The sequence below is a fragment of the Chamaea fasciata genome, unplaced genomic scaffold (assembly GCF_029207755.1).
Source record: "Chamaea fasciata isolate MVZ Bird 193981 ecotype frontalis unplaced genomic scaffold, bChaFas1.0.hap1 SCAF_17, whole genome shotgun sequence".
Taxonomy (NCBI): Eukaryota; Metazoa; Chordata; class Aves; order Passeriformes; family Sylviidae; genus Chamaea; species Chamaea fasciata.
The window spans coordinates 9,365,602-9,393,477 of NW_027094102.1; the positions used below are offsets into that span (position 1 = coordinate 9,365,602).

At 50.5% G+C, this 27,876-nt stretch overlaps 2 protein-coding genes across 5 annotated transcripts; one reads left to right on the forward strand and one right to left on the reverse strand.

Annotated features, from left to right (window-relative positions):
* Positions 1-597: 597 nt before the first annotated feature.
* SDC4 (syndecan 4) lies at positions 598-26,425 on the reverse strand. 4 transcript variants are annotated; one of them, XM_066198675.1, is made up of 5 exons: positions 26,400-26,425; positions 5,626-5,767; positions 4,712-4,764; positions 4,286-4,469; positions 598-3,066 (listed from the first exon to the last, which is right to left on the reverse strand). In XM_066198675.1, the coding sequence occupies exons 2-5, from the start codon at positions 5,747-5,749 to the stop codon at positions 2,915-2,917; spliced, it is 513 nt and encodes a 170-aa protein (XP_066054772.1). In that variant the 5' UTR covers positions 5,750-5,767; positions 26,400-26,425; the 3' UTR covers positions 598-2,914. The 4 variants fall into 4 exon arrangements, with proteins under 4 accessions (XP_066054772.1, XP_066054771.1, XP_066054770.1 ...); XM_066198674.1 differs by lacking the exon at positions 26,400-26,425 and adding an exon at positions 22,604-22,622; XM_066198673.1 differs by lacking the exon at positions 26,400-26,425 and adding an exon at positions 19,307-19,449.
* On the forward strand, positions 25,528-27,815 carry SYS1 (SYS1 golgi trafficking protein). The gene is made up of 3 exons (XM_066198678.1): positions 25,528-25,691; positions 26,335-26,402; positions 27,006-27,815. Exons 1-3 carry the CDS (start codon positions 25,530-25,532, stop codon positions 27,244-27,246), a joined length of 471 nt encoding a protein of 156 aa, XP_066054775.1. The 5' UTR covers positions 25,528-25,529; the 3' UTR covers positions 27,247-27,815.
* The last annotated feature ends 61 nt before the right edge of the window (positions 27,816-27,876 follow it).

Sequence of the window (27,876 nt, forward strand, 5' to 3'; positions counted from 1 at the left end):
GGGGCTTGGACAAACAGCAGCTTCCTCCAGAGCTTGCCTAAAAGTGCAGCTGTTTTAGTCCCAAACAGCATGCAGTCACCTGTGGACTTGCTCCCAGAGCAGCTGATCAGCTCTGCACCCATTGGAAGGCCTACATTGGTTAAACAGGGCTGGCTTGAAACTTGGTTAAGCAAAATACCCAGTACACTGCTTTCATTTGAGGGCACAGGCATGTGCTGCTGCCCCCAGGGGACAGGCCCAGGCCTCTTCCTAGCTCCCTCTGCCCCTCCTGAGTACAAGGGGAGAGCGCTCTCCAAGTGCCATCACAAAACTGATCACGAGGCAGGACACAGCCCATGGCACTGTGCTGTCTCTGCTTTACTTGTCTGGAGGAGCTGAGCAGCTCCAGAGACCCAGGGCTGCTGGTCCTATGGGAATCATGCGTGGGTCAGGCACTGGAGGCAGCTCAGGAGCTGCTGACAAAGCCCCTTTGAGCTGCAGGCCACCACACCAGGTCCCCGCACGCCTCCCCCTTCAGTAAACCAAGTACTTACACAAACATTAGCTCCCAGTTATCCAGCTCCCAAAAGTAATTTCAGATCAGAGACAGTCCAAAAAGCCAGTTTTAGAAAGTACCATTTATTTGAGAAAAAAATTAAAATAAAAATAAAAACCAGTAACAGTGGAAAATCCCCAAGAGCAATTACACAAGAGAATCTCAATATCCCGAGAAGCAGGCACAGCTCCTGCCTGCCTGGCAGTGCTGTCCCCAGGCAGTGCAGTCCTCCCTTCTCCTTTCCAGCCTCCAGTGAACTCTGTGCAGCTTTGAGAGCCTCCCAGACCCACAGTTTCCCTGAACACAGCCGTACTGGGACCAAGTGAGTCACCCGGAGGAGGACTCTCCTCTGGCACTGATGTCTCAACACATGTTCCCACTTCACCCCAAGAAGGGGACATATTTTTTTTCTATCACCTCTCTGGATTTGGCCTCAAGCCTACAGCAAAGAGGCTTCAGGAGGCATGAAGATTTCCAACCAGCCTTTGCAACTGCCTGGTTAAGTGCTGCCTGCTCAGGTGCTCAGTTTGGGGGCCCACACTGAGATTTGTGTCTCACACCGCATCAGACTCAGAGATGTGGGAGGACCCAACTTGCTCATGGTTCTGTAACACCTTCCTGACACAGAGGCACCAGACACACAGCACCCTTTGCTCTGGGAGACTGGGGGGCTGGCCCCACTCTCAGTGGAGGCAGGAGCCATATACAGGGGATGTTAAGATAGATCCACAGCAGGGGAATTCAGAGCTTGCCCCTGTGGAGGCTCGGTGCTTCCTGGTGGGAGATACCACCCAGGCAGAGCTCAGATCCAGCCTTCCCTAAGAGGCAGGGGACAAAGTTACCACCTCCACACTGCAAGCTTCCAACACAGGCTCCCAAGGGCAGCCGGAGGTGGAGGGCTCTGCTCTGACTCTGCGGATCAAACCCAGCACATCCTGGCCACAGCTGCTTCCAGGAGCCAGGACTCCCCGGGCTCCTCCCCAGGCACAAGCCCCTGGTGCTCTACACAAGACACTGGACAAAGAGCAGCACAAACAAGATCAAAAGCCTCTTACACGCCACACCATAAGGCTGCTGAAGAATTAACTCCAGCCTTTTCATTCTCATCTGTATATATCTCAGTAAAATATATAATATATAGCTCTATAGGACTGATTGTAATATATTACAGCCTAGAATTACTCTTGTCTTTTCCCTACTCCAATCATATTTATGCATCCAACTTTGCATACAGAAGTTATTGCCTTGAATTTGTAATTGAAATTCACAGAATAAAGCTTAAATAGTTTTCACAGAGACTCATTATATTAGTGTTTTACATAAAAAGGATAAAAGTTACCAAATGAGAAAGCAGCCATTTCAGAAACTATAAATAATTCTATTAAAAAAAAATTCCTAGAAAAGTTATGAGAAAACCATAAATATCTTTACCCTCTATAGGAGCTGCTATAGAACTAGAAGAAACCTGTAACACTCTGTAGCTAACTCTGCTTCAGTTCAGAATATGAATCATATAAAACAGCATCTCTAAAGAAATGCCCGGCCAAAGGAAACACAAAGGGATTGAAAAAATAAATCTGAGGAAATTAAAAAAGTAGATTATTTTTTTTATTATGTCAAAACAATCTCTACAAACTTTATATAAACATTAGGCTATTTTCTTTAAAATTTTGTTATAAAAAAAAATCCTACAAGCAATCCTTAAAAAAAGGTAAGAGACTGAAGGCAAGGAAAGGGTGTTGCCATAGCCAAACACAACTGGCTGTCCTGATTTCAAGGACTAATGACCCTTGCCCTGGGGCCAAGAGGAAGAGACAGAAGTCTCCTGGGGAAGACATTCCCATAGGCCCTTTATGGCATTCAGGGATATTGAGCCCTTGTGGGCCTTTTACTCCCTGATAAGGCAACATTATCTGTAGTGTAAGAGATTCATAAATACTTCTCCACAAAAATGCTTCACATCAACAGCCTGCTGCAAGACATCTAGTAGCAAGATTTATAAAAAAAGCCATCTTCTATAGAAGCAGCCAATCCCAGCACGGCACGCTGGATGCAAACACATGGTGTTTGCTTCCATACAGTCTGGTTTGTGTTTATATACCCTCTATAAAACCAAGCAGAAAATTTGGCATCTTTATTCTTTTTACACTAACTTAGAAAAAAAAATACACTGAGGTTTTTTTCAGACTCTTTGTATTTCATTGGGCCCTTGTTAGCTGAGCGGGATGGGAAGGGTCACGAAGGAAGTTTGTTTTTTCTCAAAGTCACTTTGAAATTCAATCCAAAACATAAAGCATTTGTTCAGCACATCTCATCTGAGGGCACAGTGTTTCCATACAGTCTGTTTGTCCCTTGATGGGCACAAGGTGCTGCTGAGCCTTAGGCATAGAACTCATTTGTGGGGGCTTTCTTGTAGATGGGTTTCTTCCCCAGGTCGTAACTGCCCTCGTCCTTTTTCTTCATGCGATAGACCAAGAGCAGGATCAGGAAGATGGCAAACAGGAGACCCACTGCTCCTCCTGCGATGAGAGCTGGGGAGGAAAGAGACTGGAATAAGTCTTGGACAACTCCAAACCACCAGCGACATGGCAAAATCTGCTTCAAGAGTAGCAGAAGCTGCCCCAGTGTCCCTATGCCTGCCACTGTATGTGCTGGCACTTCCAGCAACAGCAGACATTACTGGGAAAGGCCAGGACAGCTTCCAGTCCAACCACTGAATAATCATATGTTCCACATTAACCAGTTTGAGCTAATTTTCCAGTTTAGTCCAAAAAAGAAATGTTGACAAGAAGATGTTCTCCCTGTACAGAGACAAAACCAAAAAAAACCCACCCAAAAAAGCCCCACCACAACCCACAGGAAAATGGTACAGCTCCAATATGAGTGTTTTGTTAACTACCTGTGTGAGCACACCCTGGGGAATCTGTATTTCAATTCATCAACATCCAATTACCAACACCACTTCCCTCAAAAAAAAAATCAGAAAGCCCCAAAATTCAAAACCCATAAACCTGCAAAAAACCACTAAGCTTTCCTCTCTCCTCACACCAAGGGTGGCCACAAGATTTCACTGACATTTATCCCTTGTTGTAACACCTATTCCTTCCACTAAATCAGCTTTCTTGGCTAGATGTTTTGCAATCCACTCTTCTAATCTCTTCTCTGATTGACAGGATGGCTACAGATCAGCACAAAGGGCTTGGGTTTGTACTTGGACTACCAGGACGAGTGCCTGAAGCAGCAACACGCTGGAGACAGACCTGGCCCACAGGCTGAGGGGGAAGGCAGTCGCTTGGTTTTGCTCTAGACATTGGTACTCAGATTCCTACAGCTGACCACGTGTTGGAATCCCTTAGAGGGGTTGCCTGGCTCCTGGCAAAGCTCAGAAAAGGCAGAACTTGGGCAGAGGCTGGAAGGAAAATGCCTGTATTTGATATGAAGGTCCATAATGTCACTGCTTTATGGCCTCTTGTGAAGGCAGTATCTGGGTGCAGAGCAGCTGCCACATGAGTTAAGCCAACAGCCAGCTGGCAGGCACAAAAACAAGCTGTTTATCCCAGCAAAGACAGCAACAGGCTCTGCTGTTGTTTAAGGACCGGGAAGCAGAAGTCACCCTGCTACAAGCAGCCACAGAGGTAAAGCAACTCATTCCCCTGTCCGCAGGGAGCTGCTCCCCAGAGAAACAGGGAACAACAGACGCCATTTTGATTTTCAGTATTAATGATTTACCAGGACAAGGTGGAATATTACCTGTAAGGACTTCTGTTCTTTCAAAGATGCTGCTGTTGGCTGTGCTTGCCATGGAGATCTTGTTGGACAGGTTCTCTTCGACAGGTAGAGCTTTGTCTGGAACGATCTCATTGTCCACCATGGTGTTTTTCTTCTCACCTTCTATCTTTCTCCCAGTATCTCCAGGGATATAGTTGTCAGATATCTACAGAACACAGACAAACCACACCCGTCAGCAAGCAGCACCCAGCCTTCCCACAGCTGAAAGCAGGAGGGTGTGCAGGGAATTGAAAGTTTGCTCAGTGCATTATGAGTACACTGTGCCTGCCCATGCAGGTGGATTCGTCTTGATGCCACGTCTTGCGGGGGGGGAGGGTGTCGAGAAAGTTTCACAAACAGACCAGAGGAGCTAAATGCTGCTTAAAAACACACAGGGGCAATACCTACCACAGGGGTATCCATGGTGGTCAGATACAAGCCATCTTCAGAGTCTGGGTAGTCTGCAGAAGGAGCAAAAAAAAAAGAGAAAGGGCTCTCAAGTTCTTGTCTCATTACACACTGTTTTTACAGAATTCAGACACTTCCTGCAATACCAGCAACTGCACACCAACTAGGACTCTTGTCCTCTACAATTCCCTTCTATCTACTAATACTATTTATCATTTAATGACTTGGATTGCACAAGACCACCAGATGTAATCTTGAAACCAACACCTCTCTGCTGGGAGGATCTTCAGCTGGATCCATGGCCCCTGCAGAGCAGGTCTGCCACAGCTTCCAAGGTAATGCCAATGAAGGGCACTGCTCCCACCGCCCATCCCTAAAGGATCCTTCACCAACCCTCCAGATCTGCCCAAACATGTCAGGCACCGATTTCAGCATTTGTTCTTTTACTTTTAGAGAACAAATGTTCACATAAAGGGACACAGAGCTACAGAAACTGGTTTGGGCAGGGAGCTTTGCATGTCACAGAGAGTTCACTTGAACACCAGTTAGTCCTTTACCTTGTTTGGCCTCAGCTGAGACATTAACTTTAAGCCTTTTAACACTGCCTCAACAATGGATTATTTTTTTAAGTTTCTCAGCAGTTCTTTGGAGTTCAACAGGAAAAAGATCCAGCCAGCACAAGGCCTTTTCATTTGCAGCAAGACAAGCTTGGCTGGACTCCATCTGTCCTCCCTGAGTGATTCAACATCACAGCACCACTACTTTCACTGTTCTCATCTGAGTGACTACGAGTCACAGTTTTCATCTCCACCTGACAATGTGGTTCCTCTGGAGCTCTGGCTGTGATTTAGCCCATCACTCAAGGCTAGTGCTGAAAGAAATTTCACAGCAATAGCTGAGGGAGATCCACTTACCTCCTGACCCAGATGCCTCATCTAGATCTAACCCATCAGAGGGTAAGTGAGGCCTGAATTCACCAATGTCTTCATCATCTGGCAAGTCTCCAGAAGCAGGGTAGTCAAGCCATCCAGCATCCATGGTTTCAGTTTCTCTCACCTGTAAACGGGGGTGGAGGAGACATGTTAAATATGAGACAACTCTCCAGAAGCATTTCACAGAAGGTTCAGAGCCTCAGCACATCACTTCCACCAGAAAAACGTTAAATGCTGAACTTCCTCTCCACCAAAAGCATTATCTTCACCAGCTGGATTTCCCTAGAATTTCTCAGAACAGAAGTGAGAGCCAGTCTGGGAGGGGAATTTCCTGAGGGTTACACATTGAAGAGGTTCATCTGAACACACAGGGTGAAAACAGCACAACAGGATCTTGGTCAGGAGTTTGTGGCAAAGCAATACCTTCAGTTTGTGATAAGGGAGAGTTTGGGAGGACTTGTTATTCCCAGGAAAAAAGCCTGTCACGTGTAGGTCAGTTTTTTGCATAGCACCAAAGCAATTCTTTCCTCACTCTTTATACTGAGAGCAAGCCTATTTTATCTCCCAAGGGTTAAAAGCTGGTCTGTTAGTTCAGCTGAATTGCAGTGCAATACAGGCTGAGTTCAAGAGCACTCACTATCAATAATGACTTGCCCGAAGGAACAGCTTCCCCTGCATCACCTTTTTTAAAAGCATGTAAACAAACAAACCTATAAAATATCTCCAGGATCCAAAGGCCCACGGAGTTGCAGTTACAGCACAAAAGCTGGAGAGCCTCCCAGATATCAGCTGTTTGGCCACAATGGCAACTTGCACACCAGAGCTCATTTGCACTTGGACCCTCAAGGGGCCACAAGCCTAAATCTCCTGCCCTCTCTGAAGTTATGCAACTTCCCAGAACTATTTCTCCTCGCCCCACAGCCCTGGGGCCAGGCTGGTGAGGGTACCACAGGTATGAGCTTTGGGGTTGCTCAACACCACCCCACAGATTCCAGATGCTTCCACAGACCTGAAATCATCACCATGGAGGGGGACTCAACCCCTTCCCCCAAGGCAAGAGGCACAATGCAGATGAATGGGTCCCCTAGCTGGGGGCTAAGCTGACAACATTCTTTTGTGCTGTCCTCACAGGACAACTGGGAAGTCTCGACAAAGGTTTTATCTACCCAGAAGAGCATTCCACAGTCCTGCACATCTGAGGGGTTCTCAGTGTACAAGCTCACCAGGCTACAGCCTCACCGGGGTGAGGAGGATCAGAGACTGGAGAGCTGCATGGCAGCACCTCTGAGCCCTGAGCAGCTGGGATCAGCCCTCCTGCTCACCTGGCCAGGTGTGGCCCATCCCACAGCCCAGAGGTGATGAATTACATCCGCTATCGATCTCCGACCAAGGCAAGCAATCAGCCACAAGCCATGTGTCAGCTTCCTCTGCCCACAGCCCCAGCCTTGCTTCCAGCCCCATTCCCCTGCCCACTGCCACACGGGGTCTGCCACAAACAAACACAAGATGTTTTTGATTTTGCACCAGGAGCAACAGCACTGGATGTGCTTTTCCTTGCCCATTGAGGCATTTTTGGTTTCCCCAGCAACCCTGCTACAGGATAACCAGATGAACAGCCCAGAGGGCATGAAATGCTGAGGCCAGTCCTCCTCCCAGACCCTCTCTCTCTGCTATGCCAAGCCTGGCACTAGATGCTGAAAAGGGGGCTGGGAGGAAAGTCAGCTTGAAAGAAATCCTCTCCCAGCCTCGAATCAGGCATTCCTAACGTTAGGGATCACTTGCTCCAAGGCAAATTCATTTCAAGATACTCGAAACCCAGCCAAAGCCAGCCCTGCAATGGAAACTGCTTGCCAGTATGCAGTAGCTGTTCCCAGGGCAGCTTCTGGCCATTTCATCGAGGGGCAGGAAGAACCCAGTTCCTGGGGCTGGGGAGCACATTTGCTGCAGATCCGAAAGCCCTGCACGGGGCAGACTGATGTTGGCAAGTGCTGTGCCGAGCCACACCCCGGTGCCAGCTCATCCTGTACTTCACCATGAGTCACAGCCAGTAATGTCCAAGCAAGGGCAGCTCAAAAAAACCCCAGATTTAAGCCCGGGGTGGCTGGACGGCCCACTGGCCTTATCAGATCAGCCCGGCCACAAGGTGAGTGGTGGCGCAGCCACAGTAATTGGAACACACCAGGTCTGGCTATCAAAAACCTCTATTTAAATCAGGACAGGCAGTATTTATCAGCAGGGCACATAGCAAGGAAATTACTGACTCACAAGCATAAATAAGATTATATGGGAGCGTTCCCTGAACTCATTCTTCATCATCCTCTTGAGCAAGGGATGAGGAAGTTCCTGGGAGCCGCAAGAACTTCTCAAACTGTACAGGAAACTTTTCTTGTGGGCAGTGGCCTCACATTACAGGTTCATCTGACAGTGAAGTCAGAGGGCTGCTGGGCACCCCCACAATTAGCCTCCAGGTTTCAAGGCATGTACTTCTAGGAAGCAGGCCCAGGGAGCTGGGCATGGGCAGGCTGGCTGGCTGGGCATGGGCAGGCTGGGAAGAGTTAACACTGGAGTGCAGTGCTCACAGGGCAGGTCTGGAGCAGGCACATTCCTTGCATACACACCTGTGAGAGGGCACACAGGCAACTTCACAGGACTTAAAAGCAACAGCTTAGGGCTTCCCAAGTGCCACATGAAGAGCTCCCTGGAGTACTGTTTAAAAGAAGTGCATCCTTTTCCAAGAGTACGCTGTCCTCCCTGCAGCTCTGCTGCTGCTTGGTGAAGAGGCACCATGGAAAGGGCCCGGACTTCCTCCAGGCTTGCAGGCTGCAGCCAAGAGGGGAAAAGCCCCGAGACGGCCACAAGAGGATGGTCAGCCCTTGCCAAGTCACCCCTGGCCACATCCAGCTTAACACCTTCTGCAGCTGCCAGCTGGAGAAGGGCACCAGCACCGCTCTGAGCCTGCTTGCCACCACCTGCTCTCCCCACACTGGAGCCAGGCCAGGAACTTGCTGGGAGAGTCGGACTGGGCGGCTGCACAGCCCCACCTCACCCTGGCAGCTGAAGGAGAGTCCTGCTATTAATGTGCTCCTCTCTAGAAGGGGTCTGTACAGGAACCAACCTTTCCTGCAGGAGTCTAGTTCAAGGATTTCTTCCTCATGTTAAGCAGCTTTATCCCCAGTAAGCACGAAGGGAGATTAAACAGCGTGCTGGGGAGCAGAGGCTTTTCCTGCCTGCCAGCGGCAAAATAAATAAATAAGAGTTTATTCCCTGCCAGACAACCAGCACGTCAGGCACATGAACTGTGAGTGTCATTCCTGGAAAAGCTGGACACAGAGACCTCATGTTTTGAGTCAGGCTGCACTACTGGATGAAGCCAGACACTCCTTGCTCAGTGGTGGTGCAAGAATAGCACCCCAGGGACCCTAGCAGCCCTGCTGTGCTCCATCCCTAACCCATCCTGCTCCATTTCATGCTCCTGGTGCCTCCCCTTACAGCCCCAGAATACCACTCACCTCTACTCAAAGCAAGATCAGCTATTGAGGCATCGAGCAAAGTTTCTACGCAATGTGTGAATTTCCCCAGCCACTGGCAGGTTCTGGGAAATTACAAACCCGGGCAACTCACCTGCCCCAGCCCACACGTCCTCACCCCAGCCTTTGTAAACACTTTCAAAAAAACCCAGACGGTGTTTGGGGGCAGAGACAAGGTTTTCCGGACATGGAACTGGCTCTTACAGCTGTCCCTTGTCTCTGATCAAACACAGCTCATTAAAAGCTCCTTTAAAGAGTCACAGCCAGCAAGCTGCAAAGGGAGTCAGACCTACAGGGACCGGGGTATTCACAGTGTACAGAGCCCTTTATCAAGTTTATAATTTTGGCATGGAGACCCAGCACTTGCTCCTGGCCTCCCTCCCCAGCACTGTGTACATAAACCTGGGAGTAAACAGGAGCAAGGTGAAAGTCAACCTTTCCTAGACAAAAGCAGACAGAGCTGGGGCAGCCTGGGAGGTGGCAGGAGAGGGCAGAGGCACGGACCTGTTAACTCTGTGTAGCCTGCAGGGACAGGTAGGTGTAAGCTGCTCCCAAGGCTTCTCAGGTGCTCTGCACACAGGGTCAGTGATACAGATCACCTCATTTCACTGCAGCAAGCAGCAATACACAAAATATCCTCCCCAAACCCTGTGCTGTCACAGACAGACGGCGCCTCGCACCACCACAACGCACAACCATCAGTACAACCAGGAAGGGCTCCTGAACAACACGAGCAGCTGCAAGGATGCAGAGCTCTGTAAACCACCGAGCCCAAGAGAGGGGATTTCCATCCAGGTCACTTCCACCCAGCTCTTGCAGGAGCCCGCAAACCAGGAAGGTTTTAAAGATCACACTGAGCACGGGAAAGAGCAGTGGTTAGGAATGAGCTCACCCCCTTGAAGCCACAGCAGTCCCCCAAAAGCAGAGGAGCCACACAGCACTGAAACAGGGCAGCTCAAACCAGTGTGAAACAGCCAAACAGAGCTGATCCCCACAGCAGGGGGGTGTGCAGTGACAACAGGCAAAGACTGTTCTATCTTCCCATCTGAATAAGCATTAAAAAACCTTATTTGAAGTGACATGAGCTTCCAGAAGAGGCAGCTCCATCCAGCCAAGTGAGAGAAGGGCCTATATAACTCCCGAAAATACCCTTCACTCCCTTCCCTCACTCCATGCTTCAGTCCTGGGTAAGGAAGAAGAAAATAAATGCACAAAAGTGATTTTAGTCCTGAGAGCAAAGCAAATATCAACATTTCAACCAAAGTCACACCTAACTCCCTTAACACAGCAGCCACAGTGAAACAGTAAAAAAACCCACTTATGCCAGCTGCTTGTGACCATGCCTGGCAGTACCATTTTCCACCCGTTCCTGGTCAGTCTGTCCCACATAACTTGCAGCACACACGGCCTGCACTGGCCTTTGTGCCAAGGGACAAAAGTTAAACAGCTCCCATCCAGGCATATGTTTGCATTTAGTTGCATGACAGGATCACCTGAGGCTTCCAGACATCGTTAAATACTACCTTTGCTCAACAGTTTCCAAGCAGTCCTACAGCAGGGCCACAGCCAGCCCTGCCCATCTCTGACAGCCAGAGCTCAGCACTCCCACCAGTGACCCATAAAGGAAAATCCACGACACTCTGAGCACTGAGGGGAAATCAGAGTGGAGTACAGATCAGGGCTTGCAGGCAGCTCCAGCACCCACAGAACTTACTGCACAGTCTGCAACTCATCCCAAAGAAGGGGAAAATATTTTTTTTAAATTGTTCTCAGTAACAAAAAAAGGGTTTTGCTTAATAAGACAGCAGAAGCAACATGCAGGCTGGGCAGCTGTTCAGCTGGTTTAGAGCATCGCTTGTTCAAGGTGAGTTAAGGGAAGGCTGCCCCGTCCCTGTCCAAGCAGGTTTGCATCTCCTGGCAGCCCAGTGTGCTCACAGCCCACGTGCAGAAGGCACATCCAGCCCCATCCCAGAGCCAGCCTGGCCCGCTCCCCCCTCGGCCCCATTCCCCGGGTGATTCTTTAAGCAGCTCTCCCGGGGGCTCATGCGGCACAGAGCCGTAATCCCCGTGACAATTACACTGTAATCCCGGGCTCTGCAGAGCCAACTCGCTGTCACGGCTGCTTCCCCTGCAGCAGGGACGAATCCTGCCGGGCCCTGCCTGCTCAAAGTAGGCTTCCTTGCATTTAAAAAGTCAAACCTCAGTTACCTTTGGAGCTGCTGTGCTCCTGCTTACACACAGCCTGCTCCCTCCAGCGCACATCGCGCACCGGCCGCGCTGCAGGAGGAGGATTGAGAGATTAAAAATTCCTTTCCCTGAACTCTTGTTTAACTGCTTTTGCCTGATTATCAGCCAAGAGCAAAGCCATAAAGATCGAGACCTTTGCCAGACAGGCACATGCTGGGATATGTTTACTTCAGTGGTGGCAAAATAGCTGCTCTAAACACTCAGTTCCCAGCTCCAGAGCCCGAGTGGGAAGGAGATGACCACCTCCCACTCCAGCTCAGGGAGATAAAGCTCAGCAGGCAGCTGTTGATGGCTGTGTGTCCATCACTAGCCCCGACGCAAATAAAGAAAGTTCAGAGGAAAACTACAGGAGGAAAAAGCAGGAGCTCTCATGTGACTCAGGGGGAAAACAACTGTGACAGAGACATATCACACCCCTGAAGGGTTCTCCCAGTCACAGGCCATGATACACACCTAGTTCATAAAGAGATTATACATTTTTAATGGTATTTACAAACCTAATCGTAAATAGTTCATATGCTTCACTATCCAGAGCTCAGCTCAAAAGCTGGAAAAACTCAGTTCAAGCTTAAAAAAGGAATTCACAGTTTTTCCGGCTCACAATTCACTCTGAGTTGCCCTAGTCTGTAATAAATGCTTCTATTGCATCCCTGTCTGTGGAAGAAGAAAAGGACATAAATGCCCCAGCAAAGCAGCTTTTCCATCAAGGATGATTTTTCATGCTGACACCTCAGGCTTGGGATATTTCACATGTCATACTTCCCCCTCTTGCCAGGAAGAGGCCTGCCCTCACTGCCCTTTCCTAGAATACAGCTACACCCCAATGCTTCCCCGAACACACACACAAGCAGAATTTCCACTTGGCAAGAAATGTGGGACGTGCATTTTTGGGATCTTTATGCTCCCTCATGCCAGAGCGTTAGCAAAATTAAGCCAAGCAGACACACAACTTCAAAGAGTGCCCTTCCTATCTGGCTCACCATGCAGCTAATCTCAGCTTGTTTGTACAGTCAAGATTCCCAATGCTGCGCCCTACAAATGCTCCCCCTCCCACGATCCATTTTAATCTAATCAGAAGTAGTAGCCCAGAGATTTAGGCTTAGCCCAGGCAGTTGAGCTCTGCCAGCACAGTTATGCTATTTCAAGCCTCGCTCTGCTGGCAAAGGTGCCAGCAAAGAGCAGCAGCAGAGGAAGTTATCGGCACAAAAGCACTCGAGACAGTGGAGTGCTGCTGCTCCGCTATCAGCCATACCGGTGTGAGCATTTATACAAACAAACATTTCAACAGCAGGGATTTTCCTGGCTAGCTGCAACACCAGAGGCTGGGCTTTCAGGGCATGGGGTTTGGTGGGGGTTTTTTTGGTTTGTTTCTTCACGAAGACGTTGCCTACTTATGGCTTGGCTCGGGCCCAGAAAGCAGCAGACACAGCACGTGCTGTTCGGGATAACGCAGCTGTACTTCAGGAAACCTGTCACTTCCAGAAGCATTTTCCTCCTTCTGAGGGCTCTGAACTCCCATTCAGGCTCCTTCCCCTCTCCGAGCAGAGGCTGAGCAACCAGCAGCAGTTTTCCAGCCTTCCCTGGCCACAATCTGTGCACTTGCACTGGCACAGCCAGAGCAGAGGGACACAGCTATTGTTTTGGTCACTCCTTCCCCGGCGCTGCAGAGCCCACGCTGGGCTGGACGAGCGAGTCTGTGAGTAAGCAACACGCAGGACCAGCTCCTCATACTCAGCCTCAGGAAATTTGGAATTAGCGCCAAGAACAGCCCGCGCATAAATAGTCTCCTGCAAGATCCTGGCTCCAGACTCTGCTCCACTGCACACTGTGGATTTGCAATAAATATTTACCTCGCTGGGGAACAGAATCTTCCAAGCAAAAGCTCCTGACATCAGTAAGGGTTGTATTTCCATTTGGAGGAGAGTAGGAGCTTCTCTGTTTTTAAAGCAGGACATTAGCCCACTAAAGCAGCTCCTGTCACCCTCCCAGCACCACACCAGTCAGGATCTGCCCCTCCACCTATGGGTCTCACTCCTCTCCAGGCCAGCACAGCATCACACCTGGTGCCTTCCTTCCAGCCACACTCTCGGTCACTCCGCCTTCTGCACAGAGATTTCTGGCTGCTGTGCTGTGCAGGCCACTTCAGTGCAAGTCCAAGCACTTACACAGTCATTAATGCACGTTAGCATTGCTTTTTATTGCTCTAGCTTGACTGTAACAGCAGCTGAAGGGCAGGAGGCAGGGTGAGCCTCCCAGCAAGGCCACATCTCTCTGTATTTAAGTTTGACAGCAGCACAGTTTTACAGGAGCCATGGTGAAGACGCCTTTTTCCCTTCAGCAGCTAAGGCACAGCAACATCAAGAGAGAAATCCTTCCCATGGAAGGCTCTGCTTTCCCTGACAGAACACGATTTGTTTAAGCAAGGAGCAGCCGTGGTTTTGGTTGACATAAGACCTGCTGCTTGGGTAACAGTGCCATGGGTCTCCCAGTCTCCTTCCCGCCCCAAGGAGCGTCTCCCTGAGATTTTAATTAGCTGCTTTGATTTTTAAGTTATCCCAATAATTTGTCTAACAACAGCCCCCTGGCATTTCATAAGCAGAGTCTCGGCCTCAAAGGATTTAAGGATAAAACTGACAAGAGTGCATACTTCCAGCAAAAATAAAGACTTTTACAGGAAGCACACTTCTCAAGTCAGCCAGCATTCAGAAACTGAGAGGGACGCAGCTACATCTTGCACGCTTTCCCCTCCTACGCTGACATTTTCTCCAGATTCAGGATTAAGCATTTAACCCCCTCTTTTGAGACTTTATGCTCCTTTAGCTCGCTTTGAATGCTTTCAGTCATTTCGGATAATGCTGCTGCTTTCCTCTCGCCCATGCAATTCTTGTTTCCAACAATATCTGCCTGAAAATGAAGGAAACACGGAGCTGCCAGAGCGAGTCACGGCTGCTCAAGACAGGGGCATTTTCTGGTCTGTCTTTGCCAACACCAACTCGGCTACTGGCAGCAGTCACATGTCAGAGCCCGACAGCTTTTCTGTCCACCAAAGCCACAACCAGATTAAACAGGAGGCAGCAGCAAAGGCGCTCGGTGCCAAGGGCAGCACAGACTGGGTGCCAAGCAGCAGCACCAGCTTTGCCTGTCACCCCTTTTCTAGCCCCAGAAGAAGAGATCCACCTCTGTGCTGCAGTGCCTCAGAAGTCTGAGTCACTGCTGTGGGTAAGGGGCCAGGGCCGTTACTCAGAGGGTGACAGCAGTGTCCCCGGGAGCTGGGATGCCAAGCCAAGTGCCAGAAACCTGAGTCACAGCATGACTGCTGCAAGTCAGGGCAACACACAGCAGAGCTGGTCTTCTGACCAGCAGCATTTACCGGACAAACATTCAGGCACACGCTTAAAGACAAAAAAATGCCTGAACTAACCTGGCAGCACAGCCCTAACTGCTCATTAGTGTAGGATCTTTTACAGCCCCTCGGAGCAGAGGCTTATTACAAGTGAAACTCTTTTAACTAGGCAGCCCTGTCTATTCAGAGCCACCAAGCCCAGTCTCATCACAAGAGTCTCATTCTAGCGCAAATCATTTGAATCCTTAATCTCAAGCATTTGCATTCCAGCGAGTCTCAAACAAACAGCCACACATGCTCCTCAACAGCAGCCCGGAGGTCAGGCGTGTGCAGGGTTTGTCCCCCCGGTTTTGTAGCGCTTCAACTGCATCAGCTTCTCGTTTGAGGCTGCAAAAGCAGCACAGCCCGGCTGCTGTCACACGGCATAAAGGAACAGGATGTACTGAGTAGAGGGGGAGAATGCAGCTGCAAGACCTAAGAGCAGGCTCAAGAGGATAAATGGGAACTCAAGAGCTAGGAAGTGTTTTGAAGGATGGAGGCTGCGTTTAGTCTGGCCGAAGTGATAGCTGGGGAGCTCTGTTGGGGTGACAGAGCCACCGTAACTTAATCAAGTAATCTTGCAAGTCAACCCAGGTAATTCACATTGGAGACTGTGGAACCACAGCTACCATGCCCCTTACAGGTACAGATACTATCACTAATCAAGAAAAGTCTTTAAACCTAAATCCATCAATCCATTCATTTGAGGAAAAACAACTTACACAAAAAGTACAACACAATCCAGTGGTAACTTGAAGTCAAGGGGAATCAAGCAATCAGGATATTTCCAACACAGCATTTACCAGTACCAGGAATCAAAAGGGAAGGAAAAGTAGCTGTAGGAGCTGTGCTGAAGCCTGCATGCTGAGCAGCAAGTCAGTGTGCCCCCCTCCATCATCAACTGGAAAGTCAGGTTAGCAGCTTCTAGCTTGTGGTGGAAGTGGGACACAAGCATTTTGAAAAGGCAGTATGACACTACAGGAAAATCATGGCAAGGTCACCCTAGGCTCTAGTTCAGGCATTTGAGAGCAAATGGCCTCCCCATGCCATTCAAACAGCTCTAGGCAACAGTACAGCCATTAACAGAGGCTTGGAAGGGAAGGAAGAGGGGAAGACACATAGGGAAAGCATTTTCCCTGTTGCTGGACTGGATGCAGGCCTTTGCAAGATCTCAAAGTGCCGAGACCTTGGGAGAGAGCAACAGGAGGGGCAGCAAAGAGAGCAATCAGGTTGGCTAACAGCCCTTACTTCCCAGGAATGAGCCTCTGGTATCACAACTCTGAAAAGTACCAAGTTCAGCCCCAGTTTGCCTCTTGCGTAAGATGTTCGGGAAAGCTCTGAACCACAGGAAAGCACTCTCCAGCATGGGAGCTGGCAGCACTTGGGACAGATGAGAGCTGGGCAGCAGCGCTGTTTCCCTGACTGTGCCCCAAGGGCTGCAGGGTGACTGCTCCTGCCCCTGGGAGCCTCCACATCCAAAGTGCTCAGCTGTGGAAGGACCGTGCAGCCCTGAACTCCCACCCCAGGAGTTGTGCGAGCAGTTCAAGAAAGTACAAGCTCCTAAAGAAGTTGTTTTTTCCAACACATTACAGCCATTTCATCCCAACAGCTATAGGTTTGGCTTCCAGAAGTCACGAGCTCCTTCCCCTTCAGGGCTAAGGGAAGTCACTTCAGACACTGTCATTTTGCTGCTCTGTGTTTTAGGGAGACTGAAGCAAAGCAGAGATTTGCTCTAAATGCGAACATAGCAAGTAAAGGTAAAATAAAGTAAAACGTGCAGATAGCAATGTCTTGATTTGATTGGGAGGGACAGATGAGAAACTGGGCAGAGAGCAGAAAGAACAGGCCTCGGGGATCAATGGCAGCAGGACAAGCCAAACCGGTTTTAACATTAATAATGCTGCACTACTTTCCAAACACAGCTATCATCAACAAGACACCAGCTTTGCCAATCAAGAGGCCTCGGAGCATGATTGCTTTAAACCAGCAAACAGAGCCCACAAACAGCACGAAGCCTCCCCCGCCTCTCCCTAAGCAATCCTCTGCCAACAGCTTCTGGGTTGGATTTGTGCTCCTCTGTACTGCTGAGGACACAAACACGATGTGGTGCTGCATGAAGACTTTTCCTGCATAGTTCAAGGCACAAAAGTAGGACAACTGCAACAAGCCTGCAGCCCATTAGCACTGCTACAGCCCTGCTGAGCTGCGGGTACTCAGTCCTTTTGCAGCACAGATGAACTGAGCAGAGCCCAAGCCTGCAGCAGAGGGAAAACCCTCAGCCATGGAGGGATACCCCCTGCCATGCGGGAATTACCCCTTGCTTCCCCCTCCTGTGCTGCCAGGGGCACTTCTGGATGCTAAAAAAGCACAGGGAAAGCTCAGCGATGCTACTCTGCCCAAGCAAGGCAGACCTCACATTCTTTGTTAACTCCACTGATCCCACATCTTGGACGCATTGGTGACTTTCTGGCCATCCCCCCTTCAAGCACCTTCTGCAGGAAGCCCATCCTTGCACACACAGAGGGGAGCATCCTGCCCACACATCCTTTGCTTTCCAAGGCGCTCAGGCGGAGAGGGCTGGGGACCACCTGGTGACACCAAGCAGAGGCTCCAGCCCCTCTCGGCCCCACGGGAAGAGGCAATGTTCTCACACAAAGCTGCGGGGCTGTTGTAACACAACCCACCCACCCACCGCCTGAGCTCCAACGTCACACCTAGGCACTTCAGTAATATTCCCCACCCTCTTACACATCCAGGATTGCTTCACACGGAGAAATCCCGTGTACACCAGAAAGCTGCTCAAGGGGAAAAGAGCCAAGGCATTTTTGTTTGTACAGGCTTGGGGAAATATTCAAGCACCGAATCACTCTCAACGTCCACGCTCTTACATAAGCACAAGAAATACAATCCCCATCTTGTTAAGAAACAGCTACCTGTCTTCACCCTGCCCGCACAGAAAAACCAAGAGCCACATGCTGTGCAGCCCTGCACGTTTTGGCAGGGCTATTAAAAAAAAAAAAAAAAAATGGGAGGAGTGCCAGCAGAACTCTCCCAAACGGTGTGTCATCCTTGTCTCCTCCCCGACAGGCTGTAACCCAAACAATTTGTTTGGATTAGGCTTTATAGTAGGCCAGTGTTACTTCTCAAGCGTACACTCAGTCTTAGGTAGCTTAAAAGTCACGGATAAATATTCCACGTAAATTCTATATAAGGATTTACAGACCACATCTGTGCAAAATTTGTTGTCTTTGCAGAAACCTGATGCTTGCAGAGCAGTCCAGTCCCCAGGGACATCAAGTTGCATTTCATACCAAACATAGTCAGTGCAACTTCCAGATGCTGTCTGCCCCAAAGGTTTGCCCTACTAGTTTGGGCCAGTTCCCAAACGACCGATTCACGTGCTTAATGGCAGAGATAAACACAGCAGATTAGAGTAAAGTGGATTTGGGCTGCTTGGTTTTAGAGAGTAGCTGACAACTACTACAGATGCTCTCTGTGGGAGATTCCTGTTCTACTATCAGCAACCCCCCAGCCCCGTGCCCCTACTAGAAAGCAGCAGAGCCTTATCAGTTCTGATCTGCCCACCCAGCCTTCAGTCCAAAGCAAATCAATGAGGATGATTAAACCTACTTTGAGAACCTCTGATCACCTGCAGTTACCTTAATCTCGTCAGGTCTTTCACACCGACAGAGGAATCTGACCCGATGCACTATCAGCAAGATAGTCACACACAAAAACAAACAAACAGCAGGGAAGCCAGAATCCCCAGATCTCTGCTTCACCACGAAGACCCCACATGTGCCGGCTTGAAGCACGCAAAAGGTTTCACCTCATTATAAGTTTCAGAGATTTTTAAACCCTCCACGGAAATGCATTACTTTTCATTCCCATGTGGACGCGAGGAAGGTTTGATAGACACAGAAAGACACCAGGTACCCGCACAACCAAACTCCGGTAAGGCTGGAAAGCCTGTTCAGGTGCTGTAACGCATCGCGGGCATGCAACCCACCACACGCGCACGAGAAAAGAAGAAATAAAGGGTATTCACGACCAAAAGCTGGAGATTAAGACTGTAATGGAAAGCAGCTAATTTTCACCAGGTAGCCGGGTCCCCTGCAGCGCCGTAAGCCGGGCACCGCGAGCACGGGGCAGAACGGGATACGTGAGCAGCGGCACAGCCGCGGGGACAGCCCGGACCGGGCACGGCCGGGCCGGCACGGCGCTGCTTCGGCATCTGCCGGAGGAAGCGGCGCCCGAGCCAAGGGAACCGGAGAAGAACAGGAACGGCCTTACCGCCGTCTCCCTATTTCGCCCACCCTTCCCTTTCCCTGGAGAAGGGCACGCAGCGGGGGCACACCGCCTGGGGGGCAGCGGTGGCACCGGTTCTCAGGCTGCTAGAGAGTGGGGCCCGAGCCCCGCGGGTCACCCACGCCCCCCCGGCACCGGGAGTCCTTCGCTGCCGGGGCAGACCCTCCCCTCTCCCCACCGTGTCCCCGGCGGCACTCACCGACTCGGCGGCGGCGGCTGGCAGGAGGAGGCCGAGGAGCAGCACGGCGAGCAGCGGGACGCGGGGCAGCGGCATGGCTGGGCTGGGTCGGGACACACGGAGAAACGCAAACGCGGATCCGAGCGGAGCGGGATGTGGCCGTACCCTGCCGCCGCCACCGCCCTTATAGGGCGGCACACGGGGCGGAGCGGAGCTGCCCCCGCCCCGCCGGGAATGCCCCGGCCCGGCCGCCAGCGCGGGGGGCTGCGAACTGCCCCGCACCGACACCGGGGCTGCCGGAGGAGCGCGGCCGGAGCGGGGACACTGCGGGGCCGGGGCCGAGACACGGAGGGGAACCGGCTCCGGAACCCCTGGGACACCCGCACTGCCGGCGGCCGCAGTCACTGCGTTATGGAGAGCGGGGGGGAAAGGGGGAAAAGAGAGGGACGGGGAGAAAGGGGGAGGGGGATGAAAGGGAGGGAAGGGGAAAAAAGGCAGGGAGTAAGGGGTCAGGAGAAAAGGAAAGGATGGGAAGGGGAAGGGAGAAGTGAAAAGGGGGGAAGGGAAAGCGAAAGAGAGGGGAGAAGTGAAAAGAGGGGGGGAAAGGAAAAAAGGGAAGGGAAAGCGGGGGTAAGAAGGAGGAAAAGGGAAAGTGGGAGGAGTGGGCACACAGCATCCGCTTTTGCAGCATTCCACGAGTGGCAATCGCACATTTACAGAAAACCCAGAGCGAGCCCGTCCCTGGCAGCGTGTCGCCGCCGCGGTTAGCCGGCGGGTGTTGCATCACTCGGAGCTCGTCGGGGATGGAACACGAAACCGCTCCCTCCGTCTTCCATGGAAGCGGCAAGCGCAAAACCCACACTGATAAAGAGAGTGGGAAAGCCCAACAGCACAGTTTAACTATTTCCGTTTCTCTTCTCACATTAAAAACTTTGCCTGACCGTAAGAATTTGCTTGACAATAGCAGTTTCAGCCTCTTAACCCGAGGGGCACTTGAAACACCGTAACACCACAGCCCCCATAACACTACAGCCACATCAATTTGCACTTAGGTTCTGGTTCGTAGAGAATAAAATATTTTCTTAACAGGGAAGCAATGCATAGCAAAGCATATGTGCCATGATCCCACCTGCCAGGTATGGATGCCAGCTTCACTTGATCTGGTTGTCAGCCTCCTCCAGCACTACAAAGTTATCCCAAGAGAACTTGTAGCCTTCCCCACGCCCCACCTCCAACCAAAAAGATCCCTAAGGTGAAGCAGCTTTTCTGACTGCCTGTTCCTTTGGGAATAAACAGCTGCAGATGGTGTGAGCTGAGATCCAGATGTGTCCCAAATATTTACCGGGACTGTGCCTACACACATGACCACTGGCAGGAGGGATCTCCCGGCAGCACCGTGCTGAGCTGGCTGTGGAGCCTGTTGGCATAACTGAAGTGACACGGAGTACTGCTCAGGGTTTAAAAAATAGTTAAGATCTGAAGAGAGCACACATGTGGGTAATGGTAAGAACCAATCTGGAACAGGCTGTGGGGGAGTTTGCTGACCTGCTGAGCTCAGGACAGCCATGTGTCACTAACCCTTTAGTTCACCTCAGCACCCAAGGCCATGAGGGAGGGATTTGTGCTGCGGGCTGGGTTACTACCCTTCCTTATTACCCTCACTTCATCACACACAGGAACTGATAAAAATCCCTGCTAGTGCAGCCAGGGAGCCCAGCCCCCATAAATCTCCAGCTCTGGACACTCTGCAGAGGTGGGGAGCAGTAGATGGTGAGGAACTAGAGCACACAGATTGGGTCAAATGTGGACAGAGTGGTCCATACCATGACATCTGTCAGACAGGAGACAGCCTCAGCAGTACAAAGTGGCCAGAAGCACTCCATGCCCCCCAGCCCTCTAAATGTCACCAGTATTTGTGTGAATGTGGCCATGACCTCTCTACACATCCTTCCAGGTAAAGCAGCCATCACAAAGATGCTTTCAAAACCAGCTTTCTGTATTGTGGCTACAAATACTGCTCACTCACCTGTTAACTTCCTCTCCAAACAAGCACAATATGCCAAGCTCCTGGTTATCATAGCCCTCAACACATACCCCTTCCACCAAAAAATCCCCTTGCATGGTGCAGGACAGTGTCTTCCCTCCCAGGGAAGTTCTGCTGTGATAGATTGGAGAGGAGTCAGCCTGGCTGGCCCGGGGACCACACACAGTGTCCATCCATGTCACACCTGCATGAACAATCATCCAGGCAAACTGATCTTGGGCTTCTGGAAACAGAAGAGAAAATTAAACTAAACCCTAATGTACTTTTCAACCTTGAGAACAAATTCCTGTGACTTTACCTGATGACTTTTTTAAGTGCATTGTGTTGATCCACCTCCCTTCCTCACACACACGGAAACGTTCTGTGACTGCATCTCAAGAGAATGAGAGGAAATGCAGTCATGAAAATCATAATACAGTTCTGTAAACTCATGGTCAGAAAACAGCTGCCTTCATTTGGCCCTTCAAGAGTTTCCTTTCAAAACACTGACATTCTCCTCTCTGGAATAATGCAGAAAATCCATGGGTATATAACACTCAGAGACAACAACAGGACAAATGGGCCCAGAGAGCAAAAATGCACCACTGAAATGTCCTTTCCCAAAACTTCACCACAAGGGAGAGAAGCAGGTGCAAAATAAAATGCATGTTGAGAAACACATTTGTTCTGGGTAATGAATTCTCATATTCAAGGTGTGTCAGTTGCATTCTCCATATAAAAATGACAGTTGGCAGAGAAATAACACAGGCTGGCCACCATTGTTCCTAACCTAGTGCTCAACGGTGAAGGATTACCTAACCCTCACTTTGAAAATCAAAATAAACAGCTGTCAGTTACCAACACAGCACAAACATGCTGGAAGTGGAATGGAGTGTCCAAATACAACACATTTGGAGGGTGAGGGGAATCATACTTTCACATGGCACATCAAGAAATGTCTAGATAATCTCAAGAAGGCCACACACAAGGCCCTTTAGACAACTCAATCATAAATTCTGTTGTACTAATCAGGAAAAGAGATTCTCCAGCCAAGCTCAGCATAGTTCCTACAGGCAAATTTTTTAAAAAGAGCTTAGAGCAGTATTCTCAAGAAAAAAGAAACCTTAAGTAGAGTTTTTTAAAAAAACAACTTCCAAAGTCCATTCAGTACACTGAAGTCTCTGGAAAAACACACCTGGACACCACGTGGGTGGAGGAAGAAGAGTAACTGAAAACTCTCATCCCATGGTTTCAGTCACCTGATGTTGAATTATTCTGGAAATGTATGCTCTTACCTTGCTGTCCCTTCAGCAAAGGTGACCTTAGCACAACTCCTACCTTCCTATCAAGAGGGAAATGAACTCCAGCAAAGGTCATTCAGACAGCACCGCCCTTTGTACACCAGCTGGTAAAATACAGATCACCTAAATAAACAGCTTTCTGTTTTAGGCAACAATTCCTGGGGAGAAAAACAATACCCTCCTAGACAGCTATTTTTAATGTAAAGAATCTGTGGCTAAGTATCTTTTTCTATACTCCTGATAAAGAAGTGACCACAATAGTTTCATGTGATCTGGCTACACCCTTAAGCCATCAGCTGAGTCCTGGGCATATCCCACTTCCTCCACCTGCTGCTCTTCACATGCAGGTGGCACACACAGAACAGTCACTGCTTAAAAAGGATGTTCTAACCAGAAATCAGGCGACCAGCACACACTGTGGCACCCTAGAAATCATAGTCTCTGTGTTTCAACATCCTTTTCCTCTCTAACACGTTTCCTTCACAGCTGTCTCCAACTTTTTGTTTAAACTAAAGAGGAAGAAAAGAGGAATTAAGAAAGCTGTTTGATTCCCCAATAGCGTTTGCTTTCCAGGTCCACTTTAAACCTTATTCCACAGAGCAGGGATGTGGGGCAAGGCACCCCATAGACAGAACACCCTCTTTTCCAGGAGGACACAGTCCCTTATGCTGGAGCAGCCTGGAGAGGAGAGAGAGCCAAATCAAGAGCAGGAACAAACAAACATGACCATAAAGATACCATCACAAAGTCAGACAGGAAATAAGTTCACAAACTGAGTCGCAGCTGAGTCGCAGCACAAATGTCTTTGTGCCACAGCACTTCCCTGTGTCCATATGGGTGCTCTGCCCGCCCAGGGCAGGAGGGAGCCTCAAACCATACCTCAGGCTCGGCTGCTGCCGTGGTTATTCAATGCTTTCAGTCACAGGGCAGCAACCAAGCAGGGAGGAGCCTCAAATTCCAAAGAAATTCCAGTCAACACCTCCCAAAACACCAGCTTGAATATCGTGATATCATGGACTTCTTGATAAATTAGATATTTGGCTGTGGAAAGACAGCCAGCAATGATACGAACAGTCCTACTTTACACTATCTTGAACTTTTAGTCAGCTTTGTCTAAACAGGCAAAATTTTTGCTGTAAAGGCAAAGTGAGTTCTACTAGGGACTATAAAAGAAAGAGATAACTGGGAATTAATATCTAAGTGACGGCTTGCCTATCTCTGAGAGCCAAACACAGCAGATTTCAGGAAAGGAAACCAATTTCTACCAAGAATTAACAGAGGAAGCGTTGAGTGTCACAATTTATGCTCAGCAATGTGTTGGCAGCACACAGCCCAACAAGGCTGGGATTTTCCCCTGTTCATTTCTGCACTGGCTAAGGCTGGAGCTTCTGCAAAAATAAATTCTCCAAAGGTCTAAGTGAGAACTCAGCAGTAGTGGCCCACGTCCAGCACGCATGTGCCTCTGCCTTGTGCAATCTTTCCTAGGAGATGGTCCTGGAACAGGGAACAAAATGTGTCAAACCTGGCTCAGCACAGAAATCACAGAATGAGGAAAGAAAAACATACAGCAGAGCTGCATAGGGAACTTCCCATAAGAGGCATGGAAAAAACGTCATGAGAGCCTGTCAGAGATCATAATCTGAGTTCCCATAGCCAGCATATTCCACACCCACCACTGATGTGAGCCTACCACCTCCCATAGAACCTGGATTCCCCTTTTTATTCCTTCTCCTCCCTTTTCCAGGTGAAAACGGCTCTTGTGGCAACTCCCCCGTTCATGGAAACAGCCCGTGGGTGCCTCCTCTCCTTTTTCCAAAGATCTTATCTCCAAAATGCTGTTGTCCCACACAGCCTTGGGGATTTTGCTATTAAGTCAGATCTTATACCTGAAGCCAAGCAAGCAGGATGGCTCACAACGAGCCCCAGCAGCCAGGAGCTGATCACAGAAGGGGTACAGTGGAGCATGAGGGTGTCTGGCACTTGGCCATTTCATGAGGCTAAACAGAAGAAATCAGCATGTACCAGAAGAAACCTCTCAAAAGAAGCCAACCCAGCCCAGTAACGGAAAGGTGCTGCCAGGGCATACCAGGACTCAGAACAACATCCTGGTACCCGATGGCCTAAAGCTAAAATGAGCACAGCTGGGCAACAGCTGCCAAGAGCCTCGGCGCCTACAGGAACGGGCCTGGAAATGAAAGGAAATACCCGGGGACAATAATTTCTTGTATGGTTGGTATTTGTGTCTTTAGCGAGGGCTGCTCAGCCAGGTTATTGGACACACTGACACCGGTGCAGATGGGCAGGGACAGGGGCTGGGGAAGCGTTATCTCCAAAATCCTCTGTTGTCCCACAGCCTTGGGAATTTCACCATTCACACAGCGACAATTCTCATACCTGAAGCCAAGCAAACACCGCGGCTCATTGAGGCCACCAAACCGAGCCCCCCTCGCAGCCAAGAGCTGATCACAGAAGGAGTACGGGGAAGCATGAGGGACTCTGTGTCTTTTTAGCAACTTTTCGCCGAGTTACTGAAGGCACCGAGGGCAGGGTCCCCCAGGGCAGGGGACAGGGCTGGGGACGCCCTTGGCGGGCAGATGAGAGAGAGCTGGTGCCGGACACCGGGCACAGAGGGCGGGCGGGTCAGAGGTCCTAGCTGGGAATCATGGGCAGCGGGCGGGGTCGGGATCGGGACCGAGCGGGATCGGGACCGAGCGGGGCCGGGACCGGGATCGGGACCGAGCGGGGCCGGGACCGGGATCGGGACCGAGCGGGGCCGGGACCGGGATCGGGACCGAGACCGAGCGGGACCGGGGCAGCGGGCGGGGCTCGGGGGCGGCACCGGGTCCTCCCCCACGCCAGGGGGCGCTCTGGCGCGGCGGCGGCGGCGCTTCCGTCGCGGGCGGCGGGCTGCGGGCGGGTGATGGCGGCGCAGTTCCGCAGTTACGTGTGGGACCCCGCGCTGATCGTGGCGCAGATGGTGCTGCTGCAGGCGGGATACTACAGCTCGCTCGGGCTCTGGCTCGCCCTCCTCGGCACCCTGGGCAGCACCGGGCCCTCCCTCCAGCAGGTCTTCAGCGACGAGGTGAGGGCGCGCCCCGGGAAGCCGCCGTGGGCACAGGCCCCTGGAGCGGAGGGGAATTGCTCGGGCTCTCCGGGGGAGACAGTCCCCGCTCCCGTGTGGGCATTCCCGGTGTGAGGGACAGCCCCCCGCCCAGGGAGCACCCTGGTGTGGGCGCAGAGCTCTCCTACCCCGTGTAGCTGCCCCTCAGTACATAGAGCCGCTGTCTTGTGTAGGTGCCCCAGTATGGAGGTAAAGTCCTCCCTTTGAATAGGTGGTAGCCCGGGACAGAGACAGCACTTCGGTGTGTGGTGCCCCCATAGAAAGACAGACACCCTGTGCAGGTGGTAGCCCTGTGGAGAGAGAGCACCTCACTCTATAGGTGATGCCCCCTTACAGAGATATCCTGTATAGGTACTCCCGGTATAAAAACAACTCCCCTACCCCCGAGAAATAAACCCAGTATGGACACATACCCTCCACCCCCAGTTTAGGTGGTTCCCCTCAGCACAGAACCAGACCTTTCCCTTTCCCGTAGGTGGCCCCAGACAGACAGACAGACAGACATGTCCAGCTCCTCCTGTAGATCCTGATCCATGCAGGGCTGTGCCACGGGAGATTCAGGCTGCAGTTTGTGCCGCGTGTTCCTACTAATAGTCCCATGTAGATTTTAGGCTTCTCAACCCCGCCGGGGAGGCTCTCCATGATGGCTTTCATCCTCAATGCACTCACCTGGTAAGTCTGCAGTTAGCTGGAGCACCTGCATCTTGTCCTTTCGTACCATTAAGCTGTAAAAGAATTCAGTGTGATGTATTGCCTCTCTCCAAACATCTCCCAAAATCCCTGTGCCTTCTCAACCATGTCTGCTGACGGCAGCTGGGAACTGCTGACTGTTGGCCTTCCAGAACTTGAAAAAGTCATTTCACTTCACTGCCTCAGTTTCCCTGCTGGGAATGAGATTTGCATTTGTGGGAGATTTTAGTAAGAGGAATTAATGGATCTCAGCAAACACTGATCTGTAAACACTAATGTATTTTGTCACTGCACAGAGATTACTAGAGGAGATAGTCTATACATTCCTGCCTGCTCTCTGCACTAAAATCTCATTTTTTCTGCCATCATGTAATTAAAAAGCTGTGAGCCTGTAAGTCTTGCTGCAGTGGCCAGGAGAGAGGTCAGAAACAACCTATTAAAATATTAGAAGAAGTTTTAAATATTTGAAGTGTTTTTTTTTTAAACCACTGCGTAATCAGCACTGACACCTGCTGATCGCTTTAGCTGCACCACCTTTTCCACAGCTCTGGTGGAGTTAATTAATCTGTTGTCTTCACTCTGCAGTGCTCTGGGCTTGCTGTACTTCATCCGACGAGGGAAGCAGTGCCTGGATTTCACCGTCACCGTGCACTTCTTCCACCTGCTGGGCTGCTGGGTGTACAACTCGCGATTCCCGGCCACGCTGACGTGGTGGCTGGTGCACATCGTGTGCACGGCGCTGATGGCGGCCATCGGCGAGTATCTGTGCATGAGGATCGAGCTGCGGGAGATCCCCCTCGCCTCCGCCCCCAAATCCAACGTCTAGACTGCCTCTGGTGACAAACAGCGTGCTGCATTGTGTCACCGTTCCCAGCACAACGCATCCAAGGCCTCAGAATCATCCCTGAAGAAGCACAGCAGGTCTGATCAGACTTTATGATTTTTTTGTTTTGTTTTGGTTTTTTTTTTTTTTTTTTTGGGACCTCGGTGACTGCATGAGTGTGAGCGTCTCCTCTGCGGCATCAGCTGACAACGGGGGAGGAGCAGATGTTTATTTTGTTAACACAAAGTATTAACACGACTGTGTGGAGGGCGTGCCCTTAAACTCTTCGCTCATGAGACTGTTAAAAGCCAGGTGGCAGAACTTGGTGCCTGAGGAGCATTTGGAATTTAACGATGTGGAAGTGCCCTGAATGGGTAACACAATGGGCAGTTCTTCTTGCTGGAGCTGGCACTGGCACGGTGAGCAGTGAGGCTGGGAGCTGCTGCTTCCAGTCTGTGACTTGTTTGGGCTTTGCTTGGGAAAAGAGTCAAGGAAGTGAATGGATGGGGAGAAGGAAAATAGTTGTACTTACCTGAATCACCAGCTGAGACACTAAATAACCTGTAACGTTAGATGGGTTTGTTTGCTGTTTCCATGTTTGATACATAGAGGTGACAGACAGCAGTTTGCTGA